The sequence below is a fragment of the Sander vitreus genome, chromosome 7 (assembly GCF_031162955.1).
Source record: "Sander vitreus isolate 19-12246 chromosome 7, sanVit1, whole genome shotgun sequence".
NCBI classification, from domain to species: domain Eukaryota; kingdom Metazoa; phylum Chordata; class Actinopteri; order Perciformes; family Percidae; genus Sander; species Sander vitreus.
The window spans coordinates 14,738,333-14,765,855 of record NC_135861.1 but is presented as its reverse complement, the minus strand read 5'-3'; the positions used below and the strand labels follow the sequence as shown (position 1 = coordinate 14,765,855).

Here is a 27,523-nt window from a genome sequence, read left to right as displayed (position 1 = left end):
TGTTGGGCCTGTAGTTTGAGCACTCCATAGGATCTTTGCCCTTTTTGTGTATGACCGAAATTAGTGCAATGTTAGTTTGTTGATGAAAGGTGCCCCTCTCTATGGCCAAGGTTAAAGTTTGTAAAATGGTAGGTCCTAGTATATCAAAGTATTGTAAAAGAAGTTCTGATGGAATTCCGTCTAACCCCAGTGTTTTCCCTTTCTTAGCTGTTTTTAATGCTGATTTAAGTTTCTCTAACGTTATAGGTTGACCCAGTTCTTCTGCCTCCTCTGGGTCAAGAAGAGGCAGGTTTAGCTCTTTCAGGAACTTTTGGCACTGTGTCGGATCCGGATTGCAGGAGGATTCATACAACTTTGAATAAAAGGATTGCAAAGCGGCGGTGATATCTTTAGGATTCGTTGAGATACCTCTGCCTGTGTCGATGCTGTTGATAGCAGCTCTGGATTCAGTTTGTTTTAATTTCAGAGCAAGCAATTTGCTTGGTCTGCAACCATTAAAATAGTAATTTTGCCTCACTCTGTGCATTATGAATTCAGCTCTCCTTCTTAGCAAATCATTTAGCTCTGCTCGATTTGTGACTAAAAGAGTATGTGTAGATTTAAAAAAACACGTCTTTAGAGACTGCTCTAACAATTTACAACTTTCTTCCAACTCCGCAATCCTTGCCTCTCTCTTTTTTTTCAAATTGACCGCAAAGGAAGATGTGAAATCTCTAATAAATCCTTTGGTGGCTTGCCAAATGTACGCCGGGTCCGAAACTGAGTCAGTATTAATTGATATAAACTCTGCCAACTTAGCTCTAAACTCTGTATCAAAAGCTGTGTTTTGGAGAAGGGAATTGTTAAATTGCCATCTCCTAGATCTTTCTCCTAACATATCACAATGGAATGTGGTTATCAGCGCATTGTGATCAGACAGAATTGTTGGTTCTATTGCTATCGTGTGGAACATTGCCTTAAGCTCACTGGAGCACAAAATATAATCAATGCAGGAGTGGGTGAGGTGACATGTGGAAAATAAGGTGTAATCCTTGCTAGTAGGATTGTGCATCCTCCATATATCTGTAAGATGGTGGGATTCTACAACTGCTTTAAACATGTCCAATATGCATTTTTGGGCTTTCGTGTAATTGACCCCTGATCTAGCCTGATTTAAATCTAGTACTGCATTCATGTCTCCCCCTATAATTAGTGAGTATTCATTGAGAGAGAGCAATTCATTGGTTAGTCGTGGGAAGAAACTTTCATCATAGCCGGTGCATATATCGAGACTTAGGCTGAATCCCATTTCTCTATCTTACCCCTACCCCTTACCCCTACCCGTTAGCCCTTGGCCCTCGAAAAACGAGGGGTAAGGGCTAGGGGTGAAAACATACCCCTATGAAATGGGACGCCACTTGGTTACATCATCATACATACTTAGGTCTGTTTGCAATAAATATTTGTATACACACTGCATGGTGTGTTGTATATCTGTTTCAGTTATCACTGTTTTGAATGTCATTGATATTCAGAAACACTTTCTTTGTTAACAAAAAGCTCTTTATTGCCCAATAAAGTAAACATTATTACAACTATTAGAACCATAACTTACATGTCACACACATATAAAAAAGGCACTCAAATGTATAAAACAAAAAAAAGACACACAAGACCACAAACAAACAAAAAACTACAGCTATTCTGAAATTCCAGACCCCATTCTGATGCCTGTTGGCCAGTAACCTTTCCCCTCATACCCCATTTCTTTCATTAGTGTCCTGTATCATAACCAACAACAATGTACAGGTGCATGAACAGGAATGAATTACACATAATTACAATAATACAGTACAAATACAATAATGAATGGCTACAACATGAACGCAGAAACTTCTGCTCGTTTTCAGAAAGGGGATCAGCTGCTGGGTTTCCTCCGGCATCCCTGTGTGATACAGGACAGTGTAAAGCACGTATCAATGTCTCCAAAGCAGCTAATGGAGTTTAGTTAACACTGTAGACATGCATGGAGTCCATTCAAGGCAGAGAAATGCGGGACTGTTGTGCAAATAAGCAATGTAGCTAATGTTAACGTTAACTTTAGTGTTAGCGTTAGCATTGCAAGCTAGCGATTTTTAAAAACGTTTCAATTACAAATATGGTTGCAATATATATGTACAGGACTGTGTAGAGCACAAAACAAGACCGTCGTAATTTTTAAATCAATTCTTTAAGCCGAAAATATATCTCTCTGGTCGACCAGGCAGCCATGTTCCTTGTTGCGCAATGAATCTGGGTCCCTTGCTGTTCAAGTAAGCTCGCGTTCTTACTTGGCATTAAGGGGTATATAGCCCTTCCTCTTAGCCCTACCCCTCGACCAAAATGAGTATTGGGACAGCACTTACTCTCACGGGAGCGCGCAAAACTAAGAGGTAGGGGTAAGATAGAGAAATGAGACGCAGCCAAAGGCTACTTTCCTACTCCTTATTGTGGTACATATATAAGATATCCTGTCTGAAGAGTCTTTACTGCTTTTGTCTACGGTAAGTGCGGATTTCCGCGACAGCAACACGATGGAGCCCTTGGTTTTGGTGTCGTCACTGGATGAGGCAGCAACCTTAAAGTATTTATTTTGTAGATGATTTACATCTCTTTTACGTAAATGTGTCTCTTGTATAAGCACCACGTCTATTTCCTTCTTAAACAGTCCAGGAATTTAGCTCGTTTGATCGGCCCATTTAGCCCCCTGATGTTAACTGAAAGGATTGAAAGCAGTGTTAATTTTGACAGCAAATTCTGATTTAGTTTTAGTCTTAGTCTTTTGAATAACACACCATTTAGTTTTAGTCTTATTTTAGTCATCTGAAATCTTTTAGTCTTAGTCTAGTTTTAGTCGACTAAATATAAGAATGTTAGTCTTAGTCTAGTCTTAAGTCTTTTAGTCTTAGTCTAGTTTTAGTAGACCAAATATTAGCAGATTTTAGTCGACTAACTCTACAGTGGATTTAGTTGACTAAATGTTTCTCCAGAATTTTTGGTCATTGGAAGTATCCATCAGTCTGTTATGGAATGGTATTAAGGTTTGAATATGCAATACAGATTTAACGGTTCGTCCTAGACCTAGCTCTGACATTTCTGTTGTTCATGAAACATGTCATTGCCCTCGGACCGGGTGCACTGCAAAACGTTAGCGTGTTGCTAACGAGCGAAGTCAACTGAAATCAGCTAAAGCTGTGTAACTAAGACTGTGCAACTAAACACAACTAAGTATAATGTTTATAATGGTAACTAACCTTACTGTTGTGAAAACGTCCTCGAAACTGTGCAAAGTTCTGCAAACTCGTCCTCCTGTGTAACTGCTGCTGCGTTTGTTTAACTGTTGCGCCTGCATTTGCCGCGGCTTTTTAAAATGGCTCTGCTGCTTCCGCATAAATCAACCTACCCTCAAAGATTCGCTCTGATTGGATTTCTTCCCAACTTGTCCCACAAAAAAGAGTGGTTCTGATTGGATCTCTTCTCCATTCGTCCCTCCCTAACATTTCCGTCTCATTTTTATTTGTTGACTAAAGTGTCTGTTATATTTCGTCACAGTCTTCGTCATCATATCTGACTTTTTATTTAGTTTTTATTTAGTTGTCGTCCGTGAAAAAGGTTCGTTGATGAATATTTTTCGTCATAGTCTTCGTCAACGAAATTAACACTGATTGAAAGCTCAGCCATCTTCAAAATTTACACGCATACGTGTCTCGAGTACCCTACCGGATTTTGCTGACAAATCTGTAGTAAAGGGTGAACTGTTACCTCTGAGCAAGGTGTGACAAAAACATAAAAAGTAAAATAAATCCCCTAACCCTCTGAGACCGCAGACCCCCTCCCCTATTTGTAAGATGCGTGACAACATCAAACGCAGTTTGCGCAAAACTCCAGCTCAAAACTACACCTCCTGTCTTAAGTCACAGGTTAATTGAAACAGGTCTAGTGAATTCTTATGTTAAACATGAACAATATTATAAACACCTTCGAACAATTTCTGGACTAAGCTGTATGAAAAACAGACCAATCTAGTTGGATCAATAAGCAGACTATGAGCTGAACAGACTGTATCCCTCATGTTCTTTCAGTCTAGCTTAAATGTTAAAAAACATAGACTGTAAACTGACCAGCCAGCATTTATCATGTATTTTCAGTCTGGTTAAGTGTCCCTTTAAAGCTTGGCTCCAAACTTACATACAGTATCCTTAGGATTACCAGTCATCATTTATCATGTATTTTCAGTCTGATTAAGTGTCCCTTTAAAGCTTAGTTACGAAACTTACATAGCGCATCCTAAGGATTCATCATGTTCTCTTTTTTTCAGCCCAATTAAGTGTCCTCAAAAATATAGATTGTAGACTGAGTAGCCAGCATTCATCATTTCCCACAGTCTGGTTAGATGGCCCTTCAGCGGTTGCTTCCAAAACTTACACACAGCGTCTTCCAGTCAAACTCGGTACAGTGGCCCAAATACCGTTAGTCCACAGGTGATGAGTCCTCCAGTCGCGGCCCCGGCATCAAACGCAAAGTCCCACCGCCGCCCTCCGGTTCCTTGCGGCGTGAGACGGTCCGTGCATGTAGCGCATCCTTCTCCTCTTCTAATTCCAGCCAGAAAACACACGGGTCCATAGCTGCAGCGAAGGCGAACTCTCTCCCCCCGTGGGTCGCTCCCAGGGCAGCGCGGCAGATGAACAAGTCCGAGTTGTGTTCAGCATGCAGCTCGTGTTGTATCCCTTCAGACATCCGAAGCCGCTGGATCGTAAATGTGAAGCAGTCAGATTGGTCCGGCTCACATACCATGATTTCCTGCATCTCAGGTTCTGCCCCGATGTGTTGGTGCGAGGCATTAATTTCGGCCAGCACTCCCTTCACTGCGCTGTAGATCACTGATTTAAGTACACTTAGCTGCTTCTCCAAGACCCGGTTGATTAATTCCTCCATATTAGAGAACGTGTTCACATTAGCTACCACTCCATTAGTCGCTATTAGTATGCTAGCAAATTTTTCCGAATGAGTAGACAGCCCAGGCGACGAGACTCGCTCTTTCGTGCCTGCAGGCGTTTCACTGAGTCACCGTGACAACAGACAAAACGATTTGGCGTCTAAGAAAAAGTAATAGACCTGGTTATTTAATGAAATACGGAGGCGAGTGTCAGAGCACAGTCTCTTGCAACCATAGCAGTCGCTGGTCACGTGCTTCTCGATCAGTGGAACAGTACATTTTTTAGTACATATAACAACCCACTTGCCCAAACAAGTGACAAGGGGGTTGTTATATGTACCTGCCCTACATGGCGTTTTACTTCTCCCGGGCCATTGGGCAACCCTTATTGTTGAACCCTGGACTTATTTTCCTCCAGACCCTTTACTTACCACATCTGTATCTGTACATGTATTGATTAATACAACAAAATTTCCGGGTTGAAATTTTTTTTTTTTTTAATTTTTTTTCTGCGAGCCGATATCTATTCATCTTCATGCTGCCGCTAATTATTGCTTTAATTTGTATAATGCAACTTGCAGCATTCACCATATTTTCTGTGTAAATTGGGGTTTGTGGCAAACGGAGATAAAAATATTCAGATATTTGTTTTTTTAATTCTTTGATTTAGTTTAATGTAGATAAGGATCTGCGTGTAAAAACCCAAACTGAAGTCTAGTTCAGCACAAGTTCTATCAGATTTGGGTCCCATATGAATTAGGTTTTTCAAGTTTATTTTTCAGAATCCATCTTGACTTTGGGTAAGTGTAGGTCCCGATTTGGGATGGATACAATGTTTTGGACCCACGAAGAGCTCTGTTAAAAACCTGTTTTTTTTGTATTTTTGTAAAATAGAATCAGCCTTTCTAAATAGTTTTCCACATGTGGCACATTTTTGTCCTGGGTGGTGGTGTTTTCACCTGACCTGTATGTGACCTGAGCAGCCTCTCTTGTTTAACACCTGGGTGCTGAGTGAGGAGGTTCAGTCTCTCCCTCTCCCACACAGGAAGTTAGGATTCCCTTTCAACAAATGACACAGAAATCTGTATGATAAGCAGAGAAGAGAGAGAGTTAGGTCTCCCAATTCTCAAACAACACAGGAAGCTGTCGTATAAGCAAAGGCGAAATTGAGAGAGAGAAATGAATGTTGCCTCTCCTGCTTTTGAAGTATTTATGAGGGTCTTCCACTAAGACTGAACTTCACTCTTGAAAAAGAAAAAAAAGCTAAATTGTTATCAGAGGGCCGATGGGTTCCGAGATTGCATTTCTCCCAATGCGTTCCACCTTTTTTCCTCTTCACACGGATTGCTTACCTGCATGCAACCAAAGCCCGCTCAAACATGATTGGTCAATACTACTCTGACTACAAGTGGAAACCAGAACGCTTCCTAAACCAAGATCTTTTCCCGTTGCCTATAGATTCTGATTCTAGATCTGTTCATAGAGATTCATATTTTCGTAACTGGTTATACAGTATGTCTTTCATAATACCCATCCAATTTTAATTGATTTATCATAACTAACTCACACAAAGCCTTTCGTTCTCCCACTCTCACACCCACACATTCTCATTCACAAACACATAAAGTTGTAGACAAGCATCAGTGCATACACACATGAACACGCGCATTTACACACACAGAGAATATGCTACACTGAGAGGGAGTGCTGTATTGGCTTTTCTTCAGGAAGTGCGGCTCCTCCAAAGCTCTGGTCAGATGAAAGGCAAAGAGCTGCATCGATCGGCCCAGAGCGGGGGTAGGGGGTGATGGAGCGAGTGATGTATGTGTGTGTGTGTGTGTGTGTGTGTGTGTTGGTGGGGGATGGAGGGGGCAGAGCCTGCGGTGTGTCTGCCTGATGCAGGGCTGCCAGCCAGGCGAGGAGCAAAAGGCCAGAGGGGTCCGGTGGGCTGAAAGAGGGGGGCAGCGAGTTGTCGCTGTGGCCCCGTGGCTCCACCGTAACCCCCTGGCCCCTCAGTGTAGAATGTACAGCACGTACACACACCCAAACACGCATGCATGCACACACAACACCAGCACCAGTCTGCTGTTGTTGATGAGAGCTGTCAGAATGAAACAACATGGCTGAGAGAGAGTGAGAGAGAGAGAGAAAGAGAGAGAGAGAGAGATCAAGACAAACGCATAAAACATTTTTCACTTAGTTATCTCTTATTACTTTTAGGATTCAGTATCATTTGACATTTTTTGATAGAAATTTTTCTACAAGACCTTTTTTTGTTTAACAATATAAGTTCTTTTGTGTTATCTTAACACAAGGAACTTGATTTAAATTGATCTAAACAAGATTATGAATCTGGCCACATATTTCAGCTGCCAGCTTTCAGTACTGGACAGTTTTCAACACTGTGTGCTGTGGACACATTTTGGTCAGTACCAAAAAAACAATGAGATTGAACACCCAGTCCTAGTTACTAAATTGAACAGAATTTGCTTTAATATATCTTTTCATAAAGTTGATTTTCTGACAGCTGAACAACAATGACACCTTCCATAACAATACTATATTGAGTTATTGATGAACAGTGTTGAGAGTAGTGTGTTACAAAAGTAACGCAATTACAGTAATGTATTGCTTTTTGCTGTAACGCTGTAATATAACGCATTGCTAATAATATTTTGGTAATATTATACCCGTTGCAATCTCTGTAATGCAGTTTAACCGGTTAAATTAACGGGTGTTTAGTTTTTTTAAGAATTCACCAACATCACGAAATGACATTTGGCACCAGAGAAAAAAAATTGTGAGGAAAAGAGTAACGTTATTTCCTGTTGCTGGAATTCAATGGTTGAGATGACTGCAGAGACTGATTCTACATTGGCGAGATGGACATACTCTAATTATTTTCAGGAGTTATGTGTGCTGTCCCGTCACTGTTCCTGTGGTCAGAGCCAGAACCAGAGATGGACAACATCTGTGTTCCAACAGGTAACGGTACGTCAGCACGGACAGCGGTTTCTCCGAGCAATTGACAAATATAAACATGTTGGGAATTAACGTTTAGGGTTACTACACGTAAATATACTGTAAGCATTACATTTTATCGGTGGTGGAAAGTAACTATACCATACTTCAATACATTTGTAAGGTAGCCTTTTTTTAATTGAGGATTTCCATTTTTCTCCTACTTTATACTTCTACTCCACTACAATTCAGAGTCAAGTATTGTATTGTTTATATTGTATTGTATTGGATAAAGGTGAGACTTGTTGATTCTGTGCTGAAATTCACAAGCTACCTGCAAAGTCATAGCCTACTTCCACAGTTATTTTAGTGAAAGTAACTCAAAAGTAGGTGTAAAGCTTTACAATTCATAAACAGTAATATTATAATATAACTAATTACTCTCAAATGACAGTAACTAATAATCTATAATGTATTACATTTTGGAAGTAAAGGTCCAGACACACAGAGCCGACGGCCAAACGTTCGGTAGAAAAGGCAGTTGGGCTGATCAGTCTCCCCAAATTGGACAAAAAGTGCCTCGGAACACACCAAAGCGACGAGACGTAATACGTCACCATAACAGCAGGCGATGCTAATCTGTATTGTTGCCCAAAAATTAAAACCGGCAGCTGATTGGACGAACGCGTCATGTGGGTCTAGTTTCTCCGGAAATTCAAAGACAGACTGTCATGGCGACTTGTTCAGAATACGATCTCATATTGTACTAAAATAGTTCACCGAAACATGTTTCTGAAAACATTTTAAGCGAGAAATAGGCCATGTAGTTGCTGAATCTGTCTTCATTTCAGATCGACAAAGGTCAGTTTAAAAGATTTTCGTCAGATATTGAGAGACTCTAGTCACGCTCATTCCGCTCCCTGTTTCCGGGTTAGCACTCTACCAATCAGATGGAGTCCGACTGCTGGCAGTGCCCGCCCCTCACGACGACGGCACGGAACACACGGAACAGACTCGAGTCACTGACCTCGCCAGACTGTCCAACGGCCGATTATCGGCTCTGTGTGTCCGGGCCTTAACTTGCCCAACACTGAATAGCAAAAATCACTTTCCTTTGCTTATTTGCACTTGTTTACCTTTTCTAAGTCCTCAAACAACAGACTTGCATGTAATTTGATGTGATACTATCCTTTTTAACGCGTAAACAAAGCTAAATTTAGTACTTCAAATGTGAGATGGCCTTATACTCTGTACTCTTAAGTAAAAAAAATAAGCAAAGTTCTTCTTAAAAAAACTCTACTACTAAAAATGTAGTTTTATAAAAGTAGCTGAAACTAAAAATCTGCAGAAGTACAGAACATTAAACTGTGAATAGTTACTCCTCTAGGTGTTAGGTGGTATCGCAATGGGCACACTATAAGTGACAACCATTTTCTGGATGGGCTGTTTAAATAAATAAGTAACAATTGACAGACCATTATTTTACATCTCAAATCGTGATGTGAGCAACTACTGACTCATATTGCAATCTTGTCCCACTGCTCTGTCTGTGTCTCTCCACTGGAAACAACCTGTGTCAAACAAACCACACTCTTTAGAGGCTAAGGTTTGACCTGCGAATACATAATTTTGTGTTTTATACTTAATAGAAAATATGCAGAAATAGGCTGTTGTTGGCTGTGGCATGTATAAATTCACCCTCAGTGTCTTATCAGATTCATTTGAGTCAACACATGCCCATATGTGGACTTGGGCTGGGCATGTCCGACCCTCTGTGCTTCGTACCCCCGGGGAGAGATCGGCCAGGGCGGCTCGCTAATTGAAATGTGTTGGCGACTCATCGACGTCTCAGCTCCAGTTTCAGGGCTATTTCGAACCGCAGTGCTGATTGCTGGTTTCACATCACACAGGAAAAAAAATCAATAGTAGCTGCCAGAGCTAGGGTTTATTCTTTACAGGCAGACATTATGTATATATGCTTGGCAGAGGAGGGTTTGATATTTATCATTTGTCATTTTGTATTTTCAGATCATCCTGAGCTGTAGAATATAGAATATATCTAAATTGCTAAGAGAGACAACGCTTGTGAAGAGTTTCCAAAACAATTATGCGGTTTGAATTTCCAGATCCAGAACAGTGTTCACAGGGCTGGCCAGGCCAAATAATTTCCTCAAAACTTTTCTTGTGTTACTTTTTGCATGTTTTCAACAGAGAGAAACACTCTTGACCTCTGGTGAGCACCAAAGGGGCCTCATTATGGCTCTTTGTGATTTACAGGGACTTTGCTTGTGCTTTCAGCGCAGCACAATCCAAAGAGCGGAATTTTTCGACATCAGTGTACTACTAGATTGGTGGCTACTAACACTTTGTAGTAAGTGATCATTTTGCAGTTCAGTGGATAGAATACGCCTAATTTAACATTTCTAATTGAAGGAATACTTACTTCCTAAAACAGCTTGTTGTGTTTTTTTTTTCTTTTAACATAATGAAGTGATACTTTGAAATTTCTTTCCAACAGTTTGGTACACACTGTTTCCATATTGGACCACCAATAAATATTGTTAAATCTCTCAAACATCATTTAACATTGAAGTCTTTACCACTTAGATCCTCAATTATACTGCTATGCATTTAACTAAATAACCCCACAACAATGTCTGCCTTTGTAGTTGTGGTAATGCTGGCCATTGTTTTGATCTTTTGTTGGATTCCAGGGGCCTAATTTGGTATTAAATTGTGGTCATATATGGCACTGCCCATATCAATGAGTTCTGTTCTTATTGTATTGTTTGAAATCACTAAGTCGGATCTCTTGAAGGCTAATGTAGCCTACTATCTGGGCTTTGGCTGCTGGTGCTGCTACCCTTCAAACACACAGTGAGCCCTTTGAAAAATGGATTGCGGAAGAGATAAGAAATAATTTATGTTCCTATCACTGCCTCGCACAAATATGGTGGGGAATACTGTGCCAATAACTCCCACAAACTCAGAGAGGCACGCTATCTTTTACTGCACAAATTATTAACGGCGCTGGGGAGGAAGGGGAGACGCTGTGCATTTTTTGCAAGATTGACCTGGCTCATTGCTTGTTGAAGCTTTGAGTTCACCACAGTGCTTTATATTCAAAAACTGAAAACTGAAAAAACAATCATGTAGGATTTTTAATTGTATCACTTCAGCCTCGTCATTATGTGGGTAAAAGTCTAATTTAGAGTCAATGACAGGCTGACTAAATTATTAGTGTGTGTGTGTGTGTGTGTGTGTGTGTGTGTGCGTGCGTGTGTGCGTGTGTGCGCATGCATACGTGCATGTGTTCGCTGTCCATGTACTGTGTGTGTGAACAGGGAATAGAAGGAGGAGAGGAGGGAGTCCAAAGGGGAGTGTTGAGGGAGGATACTCGGGGTCGGGTGTCCGCTTGCCTCTGTCGGCTGGCGTTGACAGCTACAGACGCTGGTCTAAAATGAGAATCCTCTTGGGCCGCCTGCCTGCCCATCCAGCAAGAAAATAAATCCCATGTGGAAGAGCCGCTGTGTGGGATCACAGACAGCCGCCTGACCCCCCAGATCCGCCGGGGGAGGCCAAGGGCGCCGGCACGACAGCACAACCCCCCCTCATCCCCCCCAGGGTCTAATGTTACTCTGCCTGCTTGCCAACTCTGAAATTCTGGAGATAGAGGACTGTGTTGGTCCCACACTAGTTCAGTTTCAAAACAGATTTTTGGGGAATCTTTGGACGAGTGTTTGAGCAAAGATTTAGCTTAAGGCCTAGGTTATACCACAAAAATAGCACCAAGGTCTCTCTGTGCTTACAGGGCCATACACTGTTAAAAATGTTTTGAAACTTAAAACGAAGGGGAAATTTTACTTAAACCTTATTGAAAAAGGGGCTGTTGCTGGTGTTCAGAGACTGCACACAGTGGCCAAAAAAACACCGCCTAGTGAGCAATTAGAGACGCATACTGAGAATAAAAAGTTTTGAAATATGAAGTGGTGTTTAGCACGACCACCAGATGAAGCCCAGAGACTGTATCCCCTGAAACATTTTCTGATATTAAATTCCACAAATTCCAACTTAGCAGAGCTAAACTCCCTCCAGGATCCCTGAGACATATCATGTCTAGATAAAATGAGAATGAGTCAGCAAGAGGTAGCAGAGGAGCTAATAGCTTTAACGAGTATTAAGTGACTACAACAGAAGGTTGTCCTGAAGCAAGTGTTGTCTAGCTTTTTCTGCTCAGATTTTATCAAATAGCGTAAAAATGGGAAATGGTATAAAGAGCAGAGAAAGATAAAATAGTAAACCATGAATTATGAAGGTGATCCACTGTAATGTGTAGATTACTGTAGCAATGCAATCATCATGGCCCAGATATTTGGTACATTACGTCTATTTTGCCAATACAGGAAGTCATGCGCCCTTTATGCAATGAGGCGGAAGTAAGGTTGTGGAGGTCTGGGTGGTGGATTGGGGTGTGCAATTGATATTCGTTTTTTTGTATAACTAAACGTAACCACAATTTCCCCCTAAACAAAGCTTTAGTGCGTAACTTTTTTTATATTAATGAACGTCTGTTACATTCAAGTCATTGCCAAATTAGTTGATACAAAGCTAATTAAGACTATCAGCTCCACAAAACTCTCTTTGTATTTCTCAGTTTGGCTATGTTCAGAAACTTGTGTTGTCCGGTGACTTTTGTCCGCAGAAAATCGAGTGAAGATAATTACCTCTTCTGAAGAGTCCATGTTTTTGTAATCGTCTGTGTCCTCCTTGGTTACTAGCAACTGCGTGGAGGAGGGGTTGGGGTGGTGCACCATCACGGAAGGTTTGTATCATGTGGATGCGCCAACAGTGTTGTTGTCATTACTTAGAATTCCTCATGGGGGAGACAGAAACTACGCACAATAGCTTTAACTGTTTTAGTTGCCTAACCCTAACATACCTTAACCATAGTTTGTTTGCCATAACCACAGTCTTTCCCTAATATCAACCACACCGTAGTAGTTGCCATGTGCAGTTATCAATGTTCTTGACTGGTGGTCAACTTGGTGGTATCTATGCAGATAGGTTTTTTTGCTCAAGTTTTCAGATTTTCAACCCTGAGATTCTTTGAAACTCTGGATGTAAGCCGTTTTCTTTAAAACTGCTTAGAAATAGTCCTGTGAACCCAGTTGACAGTCTGCTCATAAGAGTGACAGGGACACTAGTTTTGGAAAGAGATATTGAATTTAATATTTAAATTCTGTGAGCACCACAAATAATATTCCATTCCTCTCCATTTGGGTGGTGATAGAAGACTTCGGAGACAGATATCTCGAGACCTGTTTAAGTTGACCAAAACTATTCATGGCTGGATACCACTAGAGTTGTTCAGTACATGTACGAACAAATCTCAATGAATCTTAAGTGAACTGACTATATTGAATCACTATTGTCACTGACTGAATCATAAGCATTGAGCAGTGGAGCTCCTCTCATTGGCGGCTGCACGGTTGTCAACTCAGATGTGATTCACAGTACGTTACTTCCTTGTTAAAAGATCACAAAAGCCACAGAAACAATCATAATCTGACAAATCCTTCGTAGATAATTTGCTGCAGAGCTATTAACCGTATGTGCCGTGTTGTATAGGATAGTATTGTACTGAACTGAACGTGACAGCTTTGGGCTAGCAGCAGACTGAGCGTACTAGCCTACTGAACTGAAAGTTGTGTGTACGAATGGTGATGCGTTCACCTACTGTAGTACGTACTGAACTGCATTTGAACTGTGATACAACCGATTATCTTAGTAAAAAGTTAACAAACTACAGTAACTATGAATCTTTGAATCTAAGAGAACGAAGTCATCTGAATCGGCAAAGCAATTTGTGATGCTAATTTCTAATTTGGGTGTACTGGCTCCTAAAGTATTGATTTCAAATTAAGAATCTGAATCACAGAGCAGGTGACCAACTACAGAAAACCTGGTTGGATGTTCTCTAGGCTCCTGAAAAGTCTATAAAAGTAGAACTTGTGGGTTAAATGTTCACCAATTGGTTTCAATCTCCAGTGTTTGTCTAAACACTCCAAGCTAAACTTACGTTGTGGGTTTTTTTTAAATTCCTCCAGCGTCTTTCTCATCTCTTACGTTTGTTTGGGGACAACTAGACAAGACATAGGCCTACTTCTTAGGCTTTCTAAAGAAAACCATACTCTGCTTTAAATAGTTAATTACTCTCGCCGTGTCTCCGGCGGTGTCTGATGGGGGGAGGGGGGGGGGTGGGGGGGGGAAGACTTCTGTCTGTCTTCCTTTTCTTTTTTTCCCAGTAGGGGCAGGCCTATATATTTTGCAGCTCATGTCTGAGAGGCTGGCTCCAAGCGCTAGGGGTGGGCTCTCGCTCTCTGATGGTTTTCCAGTGAGTATTTGTCAGGTCAGACTGTGCACCGCCCGGCGGTCTCCGCTCCTCTCCCCGGGTTATTTATTACCTCTCTCCCCCGCCGGCAGCGCTGCGGCTCCGGGGCCGCTGCCAACAACGGCGCAGAGGCGGGGGCCGCGTTAGGGGGGTTCCAGTGGGCCGATGATTGAAAAGGAATGGACATGAAATTCAGGATGAGGTTGGACAGAATTTCAGGCTTATTACTGTACATGGCAAAGCAACCGTCCTTGACATGTGCAGACTGATCTCAGAACCAGGAGTGGACTTTTTTTTTTGGTGCGAAACCCCAACCTAGTGAAACATTGTATGTCTGAAAGTAGCCTATAGTATCACCATTAGTGCTGCAATAATTACTCAATGAATTGATTATAATAGCAGCAGAAAATGAATTGCCAACAGTTTTGATACTTTATTTTAACCGTTAAGTCAAATTAAAGGATTTGCTGCTTTTCTCAGTTCCGTATCACAGTAAATCAAATATCTCTGTGGTTTTGGAATGTTGGTCACATTAAACAAGCAATTTGAAGATGGCACCATGGAATCTAACTTATGATGGGCATTTTTACTTTTTGCTGACATTTTGTAGGCTAAATTATTAAATTAACAATCACAAAAAAATTAAAATACTCACCATCATCAATTATTGTAGTTTGTCCATGATACCGCCATACAATTTTCTACATTATGTATACCAGTCTACATTATTCAGTAGCTGTGTACTGAAAGGAAAAGGGGATTTCCAAAGTGGCAAAAAAAGAGAGGAATTAATCATGTATTATTTGTATTATTATTATTGTTTCAGTTTCCCTGAGTTTAATCTGAGATTAAAAGATGTGAAACAGCTCCTTGATACTTACAGCAGCCTGAACGCCAGTTAATTTAAAAGACATACAGTCAAACTGGCAAAAAATAAAGAAAGAACAGTGGAGTTAAAGGACAATTCCGGCGCAAAATTAACCTAGGGGTTAATAACATATGTGTACCGAGTCGAACGTTCTCTGGGATCTGTTTTCATGCTAATCGAATGTATCTGTAGCTTGAAACTAGCTACCGCAAACCGGTGTTTAGCTGCTACTGCTAGCTTTAGGGGCACAGGGTAAATCACTATTTCTATACCATTAACAAGGCTCAAAATAGCACCACACTTAAACGGTAGCATAATGAGGGTCCCTACATTCAAACCGAAGTATTGAGAACTTTGTAAGTGTACAGACAGTTTATTACAAAGATAGATTATAAAGACAGTAGCGTTAATGTTTACATGCGGCCGCCATCTTGGATAACAGTCATGACCAGTCGAATGACGAACGCCGTGCAACCAGTAACCAGTAACATAGCTCAAACACAGCGTTTGTGATACGACTGGTCATGGAATTGTCCTTTAAAATGTCTTGAAATATAGAAGAAACATATTGTGAAGTTGGTGACAGTTTAACATTTCTGTGTGACATAACATTAATAACATAATGTTAATAACAAATTGGAAGGAACCATGATGTCTCTCAGTATTGCTGATTTGTCCCACCATCCTAAAAACCTTGAACGGATGAATTTTGTTTTGTTCCATGATAGATTAGTTTTCTTCCTGTGGATATTCATGAAATCTGCCAATGCTACAAATACAGAAAATGTTTGCTCAGTTTAAAATGTTGATGGTTTTGGTGTCAGGCCCTGAAAACACTCACCACATGAATCACACTTAAAACTACATTCAGTAATAGAAAGAGAAACTAGAGGAGACACCAGTGTCTCTGTTGAGAGTTGGTATTTTTGCATTTTGAGAAACAGGCTCGCATTTTCCTTTAAGGTTCATCAGTTTTGCTGTGAAATCTTAAACCACACCTGTTCTATTGAAAAGTCATATCATATTAAATATTATTAAATATTAAATATAGCTAGACTATCAGATTCCATGCTTGCAGGGTTATTTCTCTAAATTGTTCTAAAATGTTGGAATAGAATTAAAACATGTTTCTGTTGTGCCATGTGAGAACACATAAGCAATGTGAGCAGAAGTAACTGGCTAGACATAGCAAGATACATTTTTAAATGTATATGTGTATGTACTCATATTGGTATTTCCTAATAAATTCCTAAATAAGTAATAAAGTAAATTCATTGGGTCTTTTTAGATACACAGGACTCTGCCACACTGTAGTAAAAAAAGCAAGAAGTAAGAAAAGGTTGAGGTAGAAAGGTTAAATAAGATTTCCCCATCACATCAAGCATTTTATGAAAGAGACACAAAGGCTGATGGAAAAATCTACTCAGTTTACAGCGAACCGATTTATAAAGATGTGAAAGTTGAAGTGTCGTCACTGTACAAGTTTGGGGAACCCCTCCATGATGAGCCATCGAGAATGAGTCACGATCAGGGACGGGGAGTGGGTGTAGGAGTGGGCATGGGTGTCCCCTGTATGACTGGTTTCATCAGGGCTCTCCCAATGGTGCAACCTCCAGCGCCAACGCATGCATCAACAAGGTTTCCATCGAGACATTTCGATGTGGTAAAGGCTGGTTTGATAAAGAGAGAATCAAAGAGCTTCTCATCTGAAATGTAGTGTTCCACTTCCTAGAAATGGCTTTTATAAACATACGCCATAAATGTCAGCAGCTCATGATTTATTTCACTGCTTCTGTTCAGTGCACTCACCTACATGTGGGAAGTGACATTATTGTTTAGTTGAAAAATGTTGCCTTTTGATTTCCTTTAAAGGTAGCTTTTGGGTAATTGATTTCAGGTTTCCCTTTTTTCTGTAGCTGTGAGTGTAAAATCTGTTTTGGTCTCTTCCTGATCTACAAACCCACTAATTCCATTACATTCCCTTCAGACATCACAGCTCCTCAGTTCCAAAAGGAAAAATGTCAATCTACGGTCTGTCAGTCCTTGGTGAGGTGGCTGGCATTTTTGTAAATGTCTGCCGTGTGTGTTTGCCTGCCTGGTCCTGGCTGTAGGCTTTATACCAGTTCTGGCCAGGCTGTGGTCTCTGGCCTTCCTGTGTACCGCTTCCGCCTGCGGTGTGCAGTGCCTTCTTCCTGTGTGTATCAGAGGCAGTTTGGCCTGATTTATAGGCCCCTGACACACTGCGCTTTAGACCCCACCTCTGCTGCTGGAATGGCTATTCCATGTGTTGGTGGTGGATCCACCTGGGTGGTTCTCCACTGATGGGGGTCAGATGTGGCCCTGCTCACAAGCTCCAGAAGCTCAGGGGAACATGCCCTGCAGACAGTATGGAGAGAAAGTGCTTTTAGAAAATGTGGTTACCAGTCTGAGGTTTTTACTTCAGTTAAAGCAACACGTTTGCAGCAACGGTTGCACATATTGATATGATCTGTTCTTTTGAATTATTCCATATCTACACCTTAAATCAAAATACAAGTCAAGGAATATTGACAAAGGTTGGGTTTTGGTTGGTGCTAGAGTTTAACTTGTTAAACAAGTAAAGCACTTTGATTAAGGTTAAGCTAAATTGTTAGCCATAGTTAATTTCTGAAAATAACTTGAGGACTCACACCCAGGTGTCAAGAGTCTAAAGCACATCTCCTCAGACCCAACATTTTGCCATTTCAAAGTGAAACATCTTCATTTTTGTAATATCTGACCATGCATCACACTCTGATTTTTTTTTTTCAATTAGAAACATGAAAAGTTTAACACCTATTGCACAGTTTCACAGTGCCTGTCATACTTCCAAAAATAGGTTTAAAAAATCCCAAATATAACCCCTTTCTTTAAGTTTTGTGATGTTTAAGTACAGTATGTTTATGTAAAACATTTTAACACAGACAGCTCTGCACACACTGTTGGACAGTTTTAGGCTTGCTGAACTGGCCACAGCAGGTTAGTGGGCAAGGTGGTGCCACTGTAAGTGGAGTATAACAAAGAGGGGGTTGAATTTAGACACACAAGGAGAACATAAAACACGGTGTGTGGACCTGCGGCTGATGTCATAGGTAGATTTGGTGACCTCTTTGTGTATGTTCAAAGGTGAAGGTCTGGTTTAAGGCTGCTATTGTTAGTGTTTGGCTTTTAAATTATTATAAAAGACCAAGTTATTGTTTTGGTGGAATTGTATATGTTGAAACTTTTTGCCTGTAAGCTGGAAGCCTGGTTTAAGTCTGGTATTAGTGGGCTTTAAAATAATCATAAATGTGTTGTCATATTGGGGGGTAAAATGTATGGTCTTTATAAATTGTAGATATGAAGACACAGCTGTTAAACCGAGTTTTAAATTCAGCTGCATCGGTGGAAATGAATAGAATGTGACATGACAGTTTGCTTCCTTATACTCAATGATGGTTCCTCCATTTTACGCACTGAAGCGCCGTCCCTCGCAGTCCCCCCTTCTTCCTGTGGCTCTCGCCGAGCCTCCGCTGTTTAAATGGGCCAAGTTGAGAAGCGGCGGAGAGTGCAAATCTTGTTTGGTCTGGGTCTGTGAACTTCAGCGTGACTTCAACGACATACGAAGGGGCTAAAAACAACTCTTTCCAAACTTTCAAGTGTATAATGCTGCGCAAATACTTAGGAATATCAAGCTTGATATGTTTGGCTTGTGGTTCTAAATAAATGCCATATGCCACATTGGTTTAAGTAACAGGAAAAATGTGCCATTATCAGTTTCTTTTTTTATTGTCTTCATTCGCTGTGAAATTGTATCTTGGCCACAGTTGGTAAACTCCCCATAGCTGAATCGATGTGCGCTGTTTGTTTTTTAAAGCAGCGAGTCGCTTTAAAATGTTTGCCTCTAGTCAGTGGATATAAAGCCTATAAAAAAAACTCTTCTAATTTCCCCAGAGGCAAAGAAATAAGAGACACGACGCGTAACTGCGACTGGTAATGATCACCGTAGGTAACATAATGTCCGGGGCTCAGGGCTAACCATGTCAGGTATTAACAGAGCGAGTGTGATTAAATGTGGGAGGTAGGAGCTGCGAGGCTGGCGGAGAGCGCTGCTGCCACTGCGAGCTGGAAACTATTGAATGGGAATCTATCCGGCAACTTCACCAGACGGCTGTCTCACGGCGACACGGGGGCTCTGCGTAAAACCAAGCGGCGCGTCTCCAAGTCTGGGTCAGCCCAACTCACAGACGGAGAGGACGCTGAAGTTGGATCGGGCGAGCAGATTTTTACTTGTTTCCGGCGCTCGGCTCCCACTAACATGCCTGCCATCAAAAAGGAGAGGCTGGATGGAGACGACATGGCATTGACTGCGTTCAACCAGTCCGAATACCTGGCCCCTTTAAATGCCACCGCTATCCCCGTGGTGACCCCGCATCCGCCGCCCTACGACCACATTTTCGCCCATCACCGCGCGTACTTGGGGCTCCACGACTCGGCGCTGCATCACCAGCACCTCCACCATCACACGGACGACTTAATGCTGGAGAGGTTCTCCTCCATCCCCGACTTTCAGCCCTTCTTCGACAACGGGGAGCCGTGCATCGAGGTGGAGTGCGGGGAAAACAAGGCTTTGCTTTATATCAATAAATTGTGTCAAGGTAGTAAGGGACCCTCAATTAAATACAGGGGCGAGTGGCTTACCCCCAACGAGTTCCAGTTCGTCAGTGGACGAGAGACTGCCAAAGATTGGAAACGGAGTATTAGACACAAAGGTAAGAACAACCTTCACTGTCCTCACGGTTCATTGGTAGAGAGGGAAATCTCGCCGTCAATTAAACACTTTTTAGACGCCGCTTATTCTGGGTACAAACTTGGGTCTCGTGGTTCGGTGCTTAGTTTTGGAGTGAAAGGGTTACAGCAGCCAGAGCGTAAGGAGACAGATGAGAAAAGGCGCATATCCTCCACATACCTTCCGAGGCTTTTGAGACAGAGTCTGGGCTGCGAACCGGGGCATTTGGAGTTGGCTGCACGGAGACTGAGGTGAAAAGTTTTACATATATAATCCAATGTGTGACAGTTAAAATATATTTTTTTCCCTTGTTATGGATGCGTCGTTCCGTTGACTGCAGCTGCACGTGTGCATGGGTTTGACACTTTAACGCATCGCATGTTAGGTTTGAGATATATTTTTTTGAAAATGAGCGTTTTGTTTGTCCAATTAATGTCACAGTTTGTGGTAAATGTGATGATTTTAAAACCAATTGCAGTTTTCAACTAAATATTAATTGTAGCTGCCTTTATCCATATATGAATTTGGTAGGTGTTTGTTAGATTTTCCGGTACAATAACCTTGGCAGGATCACAGTGATACTGCTCCGGTATTTTATATATAGACATTTATAGCATAGTATTTAATCCAATAATTAGCGTGGTGCGCGCGCGCACACACACACACACACACACACACACACACACACACACACACACACACACGCACACACACGCACACACACACGCACACACACACGGTTACTCAGGCAGAACTGACATGCGTTAAGATGTGTGGTGGCAGGGTGTCGCCCCCAGGTCAAAGATGGTAGCCTAATAGTTTAATATACCGATTCCTACAGACAGATGACAGTAGGCTGCTGTCTCTCTGGCTCACCACACTTGGCCTATCGGTAGAATTAAACTTTGGTGCAAAAATGTAGAGAGCTGACTCCTTCGATACATACTGTGTTGATTGGATGATTTTTGACTAGATTTGTCTTGAAAACTTTGAGTCCTGAGACGCTGATGCTGAAGAAAAGGGCCATTCTTAAGCAAGTTGATAATACCTTATCACATGCTGTGTCATGGAGGAGATGAGTTCACTGGTTGTGCAATATGGTTGGTAGTATTCACTAAAAGTGTTTCTCTTGGTTTTTTTCCAGGGAAAAGTCTCAAGACTCTTATGTCCAAAGGAATCTTACAGGTGCACCCTCCGATCTGTGATTGTCCTGGTTGTCGAATTTCATCTCCAGTGGTAAGAATATTTAATTTTCTGTCAATGTTTTTGCTTTGTTTTTGCTCAGCTAAATTGTATTTGCTTGGCTGTTATATCGAGCCAAGTCAATTTTATTTATAGAGCATTTATTTAGCCTATAATTACAAATTTGCCTCAAAAGTCTTCTCTGTACCCTCATCATTAATGTTTTTATTTATTTTCCAAATAGACCATGTATCCTGTTATTTAGATTTAGTTGAGCTTGTTTGAAAGCAGGACTAGGCATACTAATATTTCATTGCCATATTTGTGTTGTCACCCAGCTTTAAATATGTGAAACAATGGGTGAGTGTTTATTGAAGCATTGTCTTTCTCTGTAACCTTGATGGTGAAGACCCTACAGGCACACATGTCAACTTTGATGGTAATTTTTCTCAGCATGAATATCAAATCCTCTTTCAGCCTTTCACTGATGCAGAGTATCAAAGTGCCTTTTATTCAGAGGCATTGAGCTGTCTAGTGTGGCTGTTTGACGTTAGGTGTTGTTGGTCGGGATCTTCTGTCCCATTGAATCAGTTTCCTCACCTGGCTGCTAAACTTTTGTTTGCCTAGTGCTTCCCTCAGGGCTAGGCCAGGGGCACAAGGCCAAACCTTGAGGCTTTGCAGGTGTGTCATGATTACAGCATCACTACTCTGTGTGTGTGTGTGTGTGTGTGTGTGTGTGTGTGTGTGTGTGTCAGCTTTGAGTAAGCACACTGCTGGCTCACCGTCGCCAAATCTGTTCACACAGGTGCGGTGGTTTGTGAGTGTGTATGTATCTTTGCATGTTTGTGTGTGTGTTTTTATCACCACGGCGCGCATCTGTCGTCGCTTCCAAGCACTAATCTTGAGGGAAGGGTGTAAGAGGCTTAGCGAGCTACTGAGCGTGGCTACTGCTGATTATTGTGTGCGAGGCACGCAAGGCAAAGGCGGTTTAGATAAGCCAGAGGTGTTTGAGTGATACAGGTGAACTGGTGACATTTTTCACAGCCAAGAATGAAGACCTGTACCCTAACACTAGGGTTCAGCCTAGCAAATTACCTGAGGGAGGTAGGGGGCAGGGAAAACAGATATGCTCGAAATGTTCATGTCTTATTTTTTTACAGAAGGATTTGAGAATCTAACCGTGGTTGTGTATGTTTAGGCTCATCACAGATATCAGAGTGATTGGCTTTTGGTTTGCTACGGCTTGTACGGTTCCACTTAAATTACAGCTGTGACAGAGTAAAACTTTGTTTTTGACGTAAGCAGGGTTATGAGAGCTTTAAGGTTGTTGTAGCCTTCGCTCCCTCTCTTCCTTTCCTTGTCTGTCTGGTGGTGAAGCCTGAAGTCTAACCCACCAAGTGAATACCACCGTGACACTTTCGCGCATGCACGCACGCACACACACACACACACACACACACACACACACACACACACATACACACACACACACACACACACACACATACACACACACACACACACACACACACACACACACACACACAGAGGCTAAGTATGTTGGCGGTGAGGGTTAGGCAGTGGAGGGAGGGCACTGGGACTTGGCCTGTATTGGCGTCTCCCTCTCTCCCCACTGACTCCCCCTCAGGGCATGGCAGCCAGCACTCCCTCACTGATGAGCTCTCTCTCTCTCACTCACTCACACACACACACACACACACACACACACACACACACACACACACACACACACACACACACACACACACACTATATGCCTGCCTACTGACACAAATTACCTCATTCAGGCATTTATTTTGTAAGTTTGACAGCTGAACTTTGAGTGATCTTGTTTTGCTATAGGTATGAGGCAAGTGATCATAAAATAGTGCAGCAGCTGGTAGGAAGACTTTTCACCTGCCTGCTCAGAACTCGTGGAAGTTAACTTGCAGTGTCGGCCCTGGCACAAGCTGTTTATAACGACACAACGCACAAACTGAACTGTTGTTACACTCAACAGTATAACATTTAAATGTGTTGATAATGTTGTTTATCCACACTCTGATATGCTATTGATAACTAGCTGTCAAGGTGTGCTAGCTTTCTATTAATCCTGTTATTATGTGATTATCTTAAATGAGTTCTCAGCTTTAAATTGTTTTTAAAGGTGCCCCTTGAAGTTGTTAGATGCTGCTTATTTTGTGTGTTTGGGAACGCATGTCATTCTTTTGCACGTATACAATATACTCAAGATTGTGAATGCATGTTGAAGATTATTCTTGGCCCTGTATGTTTGTGTTTTTGTCTGTATATTCTTATGCGTTACTTTGTAGCTGTGACTCTATGCGTGCATGCCTGTGAGTATTTGTACGCCTTGTGATGCTTTCTGTGTGTGCATGTGTGTGTTTGTGCGTGTGTGTGTCTCTTCCTGGGAGAGCTGGGCTTCCTCTGCTTTGTTATTTCAGCGGAACTGGCGGAGGCTGGGAGGAAATTACACTCCCCTCCTCTGGCTCGTAAAGACCTCCTCCAATCAAGGGCTCCTCTTGCAAAGAGAAATTAAACACACAGGCAGGCACGCACACATCCACGCACGAACACAGACATAGACAATTTTGGCTATAACTTATAGTCTGTCTCATTACATTTTCATAATGCCACTTCCAATAGTGGTGAAGAGGAGAAGATAATAAAAAAAGGCACCATATTGAGTGGAATAATAGAAGTTGAGCTGTTATGTGATGTGGAGTTGTCTTCATAGATCAACTACCTACTGTACACTGCTTCTGTTTTGTGTTGTGTTTGTGCTTGCATGTGTGTTGCCGAGGCTATGTTGCCATGGTAACACCAGAATCAGTCATTGGCCCAGAAGTGTACACAACTGTGGTCGTGTCGAGTGTATTTGTGCACTTTTGTGTGCCTCTCTCTCTGAGTATCGGACAAATTAGAGATTAAGTGAGACTCTAATGATCTCTGTATTGTGGGTCTTAATCTCGCTTATAGAGATCAATAGAAATTGGAATGTGTGTCACACACATAGACATACCGCATACAGTATACACACGCACATTCAAAAACTCTTTCGTGCCTCTTGTTGTCTTTCCGTCTATAAATTATTCAGTTAAAATAAACTGTTTAATTTACCAAATTAGCTTTAGCTTCTACTAGTGTGCATTTGACACACACGATGCAAGATGACAGAGATTGATAGAGAGCTTAATGTGTGTGTGTTTGCATGTACGTGTGTACATGCTGTGTGTAAGCTTCTTAAAATATTGCTCACTATATGACTGGATGCATGTGTGTATGGGTGCGGACCCTTTTAACAGGCAGCTTAAATAAGTTGGAGCATCTGTCTATCAGCCAAATGCAGTTTATCACAACAAAGCCAACAGATTTTTCTCTCCTCCCAACATCTCTGTGTGTGTGCGTGCGTACGTGCGTGCGTGCGTGTGTGCGTGCGTGTGTGCGTGTGCGTGTGTGTGCCTGCGTGTGTGTGCGTGTGTGTGTGTGTGTGTGTGTGTGTGTGTGTGTGTGTGTGCAAAAGTGTGTTTGTGTTTGTTATTCGCTATGTAACTTCCTCTGATAGTTGCAGGCTCGCTCTGTCACATCAGGCCTTTGCAGACAGTAATGTCCTGTCATAGTTTTACTTTCATACATCCATCCGTACACTCAAACAAGCACATGTATATAAACACAGGATTACTAGGTAGTAAGTAAAATGTATCAGTGTTATACAGTTAGAGTTATATGTACAGTTTTTGATTAGTATTAGTTTGTCAGCGATGTAGATATAAGAAAGTAGTTAAATTCTGAATTAGTTAATTATCATAATCTGTATACCTTACAATTTTCTTTTTTTGTTTAATACTAATAATGTGCAAAAAAGTCCGTATGACAAAGATTTAAGACAGGTAAAGCATACATTTAGTTTTGCCAGCATAAATGAGGGTCATCTGAGTTTATCTTGGTTTTCCTCCCCAACAAAACTGATACGTATCATTCAAATTACCTACACCTTTAGTTCATAAATGAAGTGTAGCTGTGTGTTGTGTATTTAATGAAACTATTTATAGTGTGTTGATTTTAATATTTAATATCCAATTTGACTTGTGTTGGGACCAACACAGGAGAAAACATCAGTTGAATTTATCAACCACAACTTCATGCTTGCCTCCGTTTCCTCTGTGTTTGTCTGGGGAGAGAAAGGCCCAGTCGTTACCTGTCCATAAAGCTCCCCTGCAGCAGCCTCGGTGGGCCTATCCAAACACACAGAGGGAGAGAAAAAGGGAGGAGGAAGGAGAGAAAGAAACAAGAGGGAAAGAGTAGAGCGAGAGGCGCGCTGGCACGCTTGACAGCACCGTCACTGACCTCACAGCGCCGGCCCAGCAGCCCCCACCCCTCACCCCCTTCGCTGCCTCTCACCCTCTGTGCACCCCTCCCCCCACTGCTCACCCATCCCTCCCCTCTTGCCCTGTGCCGCTTCACTGGGCTGCAACTGCCCGCTCGGCTCAGCGTGTGGGGGCCGAGGGTGCAGGGGAGCATGAGTGTGTGTGTGGGGGTGGAGACGGGGGACTTGGTCGCATGCCTGTCCGCCCTACAGTGCTTTCTCACTTTTTTCTCCTTCTCTCACATGGCCTTGAACAACCAAGTGTTGCCTGAAGTCTGTACATAAACCACACACACACACACACACACACACACACACACACACACACACACACACACACACCATTTTATTTTACCAAGTACGAAGTACATTTGCATTTATAAGGAGTTTTACTTGATAAGTTTGGTGCTTGATCGCTTGGCAAATTTATAGTTGCATTTCTGATGTCGTGCATGTTCTTTGTACAATATGTATTGAATAATGCACATAATGCAGCATGTGGAGCCGCTCAGGCAATATTTTAACATCAAAACAGAATCTTAACTTCAAAAGAAACATCTACCATTAGCTCTAAATGACATCCTCTCACCAAAATATATCCAACAAGAAAAGAAAATGACGAAAATGAAAATAATATAAAGCCAAGATCTGTAGTGTTTTTTGTTAGTAATATATCTTTAATGTGTGTTAACATGTACTGTGGTTGGAGATGCTCACTTTGCAAAATGACAAATAAGATTTATGGAGTTTCATAATTATAATTTGTGTGATATTTTTTCATTGCACACCAAGAACAACAAGACAAAACCCTGTCACAAATGTTTAACTAGTATTCACAGTATTCTTTTATGCTTATGTACTCTGCCATCGCAGATATGACATTATTATTGATAGGATATGCTATAAATAAGTTTTCCTATTACATATATACATGTACATGTGGTTTTTCACAATAATGGTAAAAAAAGTGATATACTGCATTAATGACTATACCACCAGTACTAGTGTGTTTATGTGCTTTTGGCATGTGTTTTTGGTGGAGGAATGTGTTATCATGTTATCATCATATAGTATATGGCTTGTCAGTTTTTCTGTGGCCTGCACAGCATAGTGTGCATGTATTACTTTAAGTGTTTTGATTCTGAACATGCATCAGAAAGGTCATAGAGTGCAGCAGATGCAAATGGGTGTTTCTAAAAACAAACATGGCTAGTAGTGAAGGAAAAGAAAACACCAAAATTATTTTTGGGATGACAGCAAAACAGCTTTCATATCATAGCTAACACAAAGTAAAAGAGATTTCATTAAGGTGCGCTGTGAATTAATCAAAGCAAAAACAATGCACACCAACTCAGTCTCTTTGTTTTTTTCTTGTTCTGTGCCACTAATAATAAGAGATTTTTTTCTACTGGAGACTACAAATCCTTAGACATTATTCTGCCTATCAAACACATCATATTACCTTTATTATTGTGTTACTGGGAAAATTTGGTTACTGCGAATCATGTAAACACTTTAATCAACCTATACTTTAATATGATTATTCACAGTAATCAGGTTTGCATACTGAGCCATCTTAATTTGACAAAGCTGACAAAAGTTGTAGCTAATCACCTTTCATGGTTGCACCTGTGAAAATGTCAAGACAGGTGAGTCAGAGATAAGGAGGTGAGACGAAACAAGTAAGTAAAGAGTAAAGTAAAGTAAGAATTTTTATTTTGTGAAGAACTGGATCTCAGGCTCACACAAACATACAGCAGACAAATTGTTTGTTTTGGCCTTGTTTCAGAGCTCTTATGTGAGCATGGTAATGACCGCTTCATCCCCTCCCCATCTCCCCTCCTCCTCACGCTCATTTCTTTCCTCTCCTTCTCTGTCGTCTCCTCATTCCCCCTCCCTCTTCCCCCTAGTGCTCGCGCCAAGTCGGCCCGCCATCCCGCCTACACACAAACACACACACACACACACACACACACACACACACACACACGCTG

At 41.5% G+C, this 27,523-nt stretch overlaps 1 protein-coding gene across 4 annotated transcripts in view; it reads left to right on the top strand.

Moving 5' to 3' along the window:
* The first annotated feature begins 18,726 nt into the window (after positions 1-18,726).
* Positions 18,727-27,523, top strand: part of samd11 (sterile alpha motif domain containing 11) — a 54,110-nt gene continuing 45,313 nt past the window's right edge. For 2 of the 4 annotated variants that reach the window (XM_078254796.1, XM_078254794.1), the window contains exons 1-2: positions 18,729-19,943; positions 21,105-21,196. In XM_078254796.1, the coding sequence (XP_078110922.1) occupies positions 19,244-19,943; positions 21,105-21,196 (792 nt within the window). In that variant the 5' untranslated portion in view covers positions 18,729-19,243. Of the gene's footprint in view, positions 19,944-20,112; positions 20,212-21,104; positions 21,197-27,523 lie in introns of those variants that run through there. The other 2 variants (XM_078254795.1, XM_078254797.1) reach the window with 2 other exon arrangements.